Raw genomic sequence first — 6,476 nt, 5'->3', positions numbered from 1 at the left:
CTCTCTCTCTCTCTCTCTCTCTCTCTCTCTCTCTCTCTCTCTCTCTCGACTTCTGAAAGTGTTTTCCTTTCATGGTGCCTTCCTCTGCTGGCCCTCAGGCCCAGAGGCAAAATTTTCCTTCCCTCCAAAAGTTTTTGTGAAGACCATGTATTGTTTTCAACTTAGAGCAGTGTGAGAAATTACATTTTTTTATGGTGTTTCTAAAACAGCAGCAAACAACAAACCCACTGATTATTTCTAAGCTTAAGAGAAATAAAATTGAACAGACCTTTCCCTCTCCGTCAAAGGCTGCGTGGCTCACCTACATACGGGGATTGCTATAACATGGATTCGTGTGTGATGTTACAGATCTTCCAAGCCAACAACGATGCCACGGAGGTGGTTCTGAACAAGCTGCACTCACCACTGCTGACACGCTTCGTCAGGGTCCGTCCACAGACCTGGCACTCGGGCATCGCCCTCCGCCTGGAGCTCTTCGGCTGCCGGGTCACAGGTGAAGTGGGGCTCCTGTGAGGTCGGGGAGCTCTGCGCCCCCTTCCAGCCCTCTGCAAACGGCTTGATTGCACCACGTGACCTTAACAGAAGGCTGGCTTTTACCTGTAACTCCCTGTATGGGTATTGAATGCACACTGACTCTAGACCCTGCCTTGCCGGCTACCATTTCTTCACACACACTCCACTCACTCATTCGCTGCACAAATACTTGCGGAAGGCCCGCTGTGTGCCAGGCCACACATTGGGAGCTGGAAGTGAATAAGAGAAGGGAACCAGCAGATGGGGTCCCTGACATGCGGAACTTTCAGGCGGGTAGGCAAGATAGATAATAAACACATGTAAGTACAGGGGTAATTATACACTAAGATGCGTGTGTGAAGGAAAAGGCCAGGATGCCCTGAGAGTGAGTGAGGGGGCCTCACTGAGTGTTGACTGAAAGTTTGGGGACAGCCTTTCTGACGAAGTGACACTTAAACTCGGGGATGAGTAAAGAGTAGTCTGATGGTGACTGAGGGGAAGAGCATTTTGGGTAGAGGGAACAGCATGTTCCAGGATGCTGGCAGGATGCAGGGCAGTAAAGAGCTGTGGTAACACATGTGAAATTAAGATCTGGTCCCAGGAATGGTTCCATCTAGTTCGGGAAATAATCCCCTGGGTAACAATTCAATGCTCAGCTGAGCTCCCCTGCACTCACTGCCCCAGGAGGATCAGTGGGGACTGTGTCACCAAGGATGTGAGAGTCCTTGGCTAACAACATGAGACACTCGGCCATGCCAGGCACCACGCTGAGTTCTTTTATATTGTAACTAACAGAATCCATGCAACAACACCCAAGAGGTAAGTACTGCTATTAGCCCTCCTTTAGGCCTGGGGAAACTGAGGCACAGAGCACTTCAATTATTTTCCCAAAGTCAAGCAACTAGTAAGTGACAAAGCAAATGTGAATCCAGCTAGTCTGGTGCCCAGCTGAGCTCTTAACCACAGTGCTATCCCACCTTGAAATGCAAAGAAATCAGTGCTGACTTAAAAGTGTTTGATAGTCAGGTTCTTTGACAGTTCCCTACTGGTTGGGGGTGGTTCCAGTTAGCAGGGTACCAGCATGACCTCTTGTACCTTCCACCCTCTCCGCAGACGCCCCCTGCTCCGACATGCTGGGGATGCTCTCGGGCCTCATTGCCGACTCCCAGATCTCTGCTTCCTCCACCCGCGAGTACCTCTGGAGCCCCAGTGCTGCCCGCCTGGTCAGCAGCCGCTCAGGCTGGTTCCCTCGGATCCCTCAGGCCCAGCCGGGCGAGGAGTGGCTCCAGGTAGACCTGGGAGCGCCCAAGACCGTGAAAGGCGTCATCATCCAGGGAGCCCGCGGAGGAGATAGCATCACTGCCGTGGAAGCCAGGGCATTTGTGCGCAAGTTCAAAGTCTCCTACAGCCTAAATGGCAAAGACTGGGAGCACATCCAGGACCCCAGGACCCAGCAGCCGAAGGTAGGATGTTCCCGGAGGACTCCCTAACCTTGCCCCAAACAGGGAGGTTGATTTGGGGGATCTTGATTTCCCATCTAGATGGTCATCACCAACCCCTGCCCGTCAAACAAATATTAACTGAGAGATTACTTTGTGCCCAGCCCTCTGCTAAATGCCTTATTTTAGCCTTTACAACATCTCTAGAAGGTAGGTCCTTTCATCCCTCCCATTTTAGAGGTAACAAAACTGAGGCTTGATGTCATGCCAGGGTCATACAGTACCTGTGGTAGAGCCATGATTCAGACACAAGTCTCACTCCAGAGCCCAAATGCCTAACCACTACTCAACACTGCCTTTCTGCTGTCTTGGACACTCTTTCTACCCTGTTTCAGATAAAGTGTCCTTGGAACTGGCCAGACATCCAAAGGGGATGTGGTTTTTGGAGGCTCAACTATAGAAACTAGTGAATTACTTCCAAAAACAACTGTGTTTTTCTGAGTGTTGCTGCACTCCTTTGTATTTTCCTGGGCTTTACTACTTAGATCTTTCTTGCCTCTCACATGGAGGCTGGGAAGAGGCAAGAGAAACTAACTCCAGTCCAGAAGCGCAGGCCAGTGTAACACCCCCTTCTGCCATCGGAAGAGTGAAGGTCAGCCCTCAACGAGGGGCACCAAGGAGCCCCAGGAAAGGGAGAGGACATCACAGCCCTGTCCCTCTCCAGGTTAATCTCCCAATCAGCCAGGCGTTCCGATCCTCATTGCTAAGTTACCCCTGATTTTCCTCAGAAGAGCAGGGCCCCTAATAAAGAAGGGGTATCACGTGTCTCTGTTTAGCAAATGTTTTCCATTCTTAATGCAGAGGCAAGGTCTGGGTTGGAGGTTTTGCAGTGCTGATGTAAACTCCCAGCTCATAATTCCAGCGGCTTGGAAAGGCTCAGTGCTTGGTAACTGGAACCTTCAGTGGATGGAGCAGAAGTCGGACCACTGGCTCCCCCAGGGACAGCTGACCCTGGCTCTTTTTTTTTTTTTTTTGCGGTACGCGAGCCTCTCACTGTTGTGGCCTCTCCTGTTGCGGAGCACAGGCTCCGGACGCGCAGGCTCAGCGGCCATGGCTTACGGGCCCAGCCGCTCCGTGGCATGTGGGATCTTCCCGGACCGGGGCGTGAACCCGTGTCCCCTGCGTCGGCAGGCGGACTCTCAACCACTGCGCCACCAGGGAAGCCCCACCCTGGCTCTTCTTGACTATTCTGAGGGCCTCGGAAAGGAGATGATCTTAGCCAGGGTCAGAGCCTGCCCTCCCCGTGACAGTGCCCCCCTTTTGGAATTGTGGGCATCCTGCAAAATGAGTTGGCTCTGCCTCATTCCTAGATGCTCATCAGCTACAGCCCCTGGCACACCTGCACACCAACAGTCCCCTAAGTCACTGGTTCACAGGTATGCTCTGGGTTGGGTCCTCCACCCGGCTTCAGCCGGGGCAGCCCCACTGTCATCCATTTTATGAGGTGTGGCTTTAGGTGAGGTTTCTTTTGACAGAATTTCTTCCACTAAACCAAGGTTGGGGGAACACAGTCTTAGATTATCAGGGTGTGACCAGTGGAAATTGTCATTAGCCTAGAAAAGGGATGGTCACTTTCCCTTCAGCCTCTCAGTGACCTGGCATTTTCTAAACCTAGACTTTCAAGCTGGGACTTTCTAAATCTAGACTTTCAAGCATCTGGGAAAGAACTTCTTTTTCTAGTAAACCGAGAACTTCAGAACAGGCAAGACAGCCTAAATGCCCTTCACTCCTCTCCAGCCAAATCCAGCTTAAGACTCACGCAGAGCCGAATTCTGAGTCCTCAGTTTCACTCCAAGGATAGAGAACAGAACCCAGCAATTGCCACTTTCACCTGCTCCCCATCTGCCGTGTTTCTCCCAAATGAATAAAAACCTTGGTCTGAGAATGGGGCTCCCACGGACCAAAACGGGCAGTGACCGTGAATTAATAACTCTGAAGCTGCCTTCCGGTTGGATGTGAGGGGTGAGGTGGGAAGGGGGGAGGAAGGAGCAGAAAGGAGGAGTGAGGAGGGCTCCCACCTAAGAAGGGCTGAGCAACCTGTCTCCCCTGCAGCTGTTTGAAGGGAACATGCACTACGACACCCCTGACATCCGGAGGTTTGACCCTGTCCTGGCGCAGTACGTGCGGGTGTACCCTGAGAGGTGGTCCCCTGCGGGCATTGGGATGCGACTGGAGGTGCTGGGCTGTGACTGGACAGGTAAGGCCCTCTTTCCACTGTGGGTCTCACTCACATGGTCTCATGACCCCGGCTTCCTGGGATGGCCTGGGAGGAGGTCAGACCACGACGGGGACGGGGCAGAGGGGCAGCCATCCCTGGGGTGAAGCCCCATCGGTTCAAAACCCTGCTGCCTCCTGCCTGCCCTGGGCTGCACTTTGTTCTACCTCAAACCACCGGCACTGCAGCCTCTGGACTCAGGACAGCTCCTCAAGGGATGTGCTTTGTCATTTTTAAAGGATCATTTCAGTCCTCCAACCCCAGTCTCTCGAAAACAAATCATAACCACACACTGCCCACCCAAATTCAATTAGACCCTGACTCTTCAGGCCAGAGGGCTGTGGCTGTTGATTTAGGGAAGAAAAAAAAATGCTCATGATAATAAAGTAATCGGTTTATGTCTGAATCTGGCCTCCAGATGTCTGTGGCTAAGAGACTTCATTTTCATTTCGAAGCCACATCTGTAAAAGGCATTTATTTGCTCAGGAGGGACCCTGTTGCAGGGGAGCTGCCGAGAGCCCGACTTCTTCCCCGTGTGCCGCAGGAGGCTCGCTGGGCTCCACCCTGCGTCGCAGGCCCTGGGAGCACCTCCGAGTCTCCTGAACGAAGATGAGGCCCGCTGATCATGGCCACCCTCCAGGTTTCCCGGGAAGCACCCCATCCATCCTTCCGAGTCGGGTCCGCCTCCCCTCCAGGCCCCGCCCTCCTCCCCGGGGCAGGGCTGGGACAGAGCCCAGCTCAAGCCCGAGCCGGAGCCGGAGCTCGCTTGCTGCCTGCCAAACGGAGCTGGGGGTGGGGTGGGGCGAGGCAGCAGGCAGGACCCCGGCCCCAGGTATCTCCATTTTCCTGTCTGTGCCGTACCTGTCAGCAGCTCACCCAGCAGGGGATCGTGGAGGATTAGTAAGAGCATGTCGGAGAAGTGCTTTCGGCTCCCGGGGCGAAAAGTGCTGCCTGTGTTCCGTTATGATGGCGCCGAGGAAGTGTCCCGTTGAGGCACGAAGGCTGGGAGTCGGGCCCAAATTAGCCTTTCTCACCTTTCAATGGAAGGCAGCCCCAGTGAACATATTTTAGTGGGAAGACACTTTACTCCCCATCACGGAGTGAGGCAAGGTTCCCTGCAGCCTGCTGAGTGTCCCTCACCTGTCCTCTTGCAGGCGCTGAAAACTGCCCTCCAACAGTGACACAAGCTGGCTTCTTCTGGCCAGAATCAGAGGCTTAGAGATGCAGGGGACCCGAGGGCTTCTAGGCCAGTGGCTTTCAAACGTTTCTGACCACCATCCACAATTTAAAATAAATTTATATCACGAGCCACTCGACTTACAAGCATGCATGCACACAAGCACACATACACGTGTGTGCTTATGGGATATAGTATATCATTAAGCACCTGGACTCTGGGGACAGATCGCCAAGTTCAAGTCCTGCCTCTGACGATCTCGGTTATCCTAGCTGAAGAAGGGGGGGTGACCATAGTATATCTGCACCCCCTAGGGTTATCATGAGGATTCAATAAAATAATGGATATAAAATATTTAGCCTGCTGCTTGGCACCTAATAAACTTGTTACAGTAAGTAAGTGTGACTGAAACAAAAGGTTCCCAAAGCGGTGCTCATCCTTGCCACGTGAGTATACTCTGAAATATTATAGCCCCTATTTTAAAACGCTAGTCCTGACTCACGAAATTGATCTACAACCTGTTGACAAGGGTGACATACAGTTTGAAAAAAAAATCACCGATCTAGGCCAATGCCTCCTTCACAGAGAGGGAAACTGAGTCCCGGAGAGAGGAGCCACTTGCCAGAGGCCGATCAGCTACTGACTCATACTTCCCCCCTGTCCATGGTCCTCTGTGCCACGCCTCTTACCGGGCTGGCCCTGCTTTATGACCGGCTGGACAATTGCTATTGGCCTTTTCCTCCTATTGCCCCCCACCAAGCTGGCCCAAATTACACCGGTGATGGTCAGCAACAGGTTTCTCATTTCAAAGTCCTCCTGGCTGTTCCTTGGAAGATCAGAGTAGGGGCTCGATACCCTCCACCCAGCCTCCTTCCCTTTGAAGTCTCTGACATCTGTTTTCAATTGCTGGGGAGCGTAGTTTGATGGGCAGTTAGCTCTAAGTGTCCAGTACAAACACAGTGGACACAGAGGCCGGCTACCGTTTCCTCACTTTCATTCACACGGCCTGCCCTCTCATTGCCTCACCCGCCCCCTGTGCCCCTGGATTTAACATTATCTCTCTGCCACCCAG

The 6,476-nt window shown here is 52.8% G+C and overlaps 1 protein-coding gene across 7 annotated transcripts in view; it reads left to right on the top strand.

Annotated features, from left to right (window-relative positions):
- Nucleotides 1–6,476, top strand: part of NRP2 (neuropilin 2) — a 114,715-nt gene that overhangs the window by 59,047 nt on the left and 49,192 nt on the right. For all 7 annotated transcript variants that reach the window (XM_029225007.1, XM_029225005.1, XM_029225003.1 and 4 more), the window contains 3 exons: nucleotides 349–493; nucleotides 1,627–1,976; nucleotides 4,065–4,209. In XM_029225007.1, coding sequence (XP_029080840.1) covers nucleotides 349–493; nucleotides 1,627–1,976; nucleotides 4,065–4,209 — 640 coding nt within the window. The remainder of the gene's footprint in view (nucleotides 1–348; nucleotides 494–1,626; nucleotides 1,977–4,064; nucleotides 4,210–6,476) is intronic.

This window comes from Monodon monoceros, unplaced genomic scaffold (assembly GCF_005190385.1).
Source record: "Monodon monoceros isolate NGI ecotype Baffin Bay Population unplaced genomic scaffold, NGI_Narwhal_1 Super_Scaffold_16, whole genome shotgun sequence".
Lineage (NCBI taxonomy): Eukaryota > Metazoa > Chordata > Mammalia > Artiodactyla > Monodontidae > Monodon > Monodon monoceros.
This window is presented reverse-complemented; position numbering and strand designations above follow the sequence as displayed.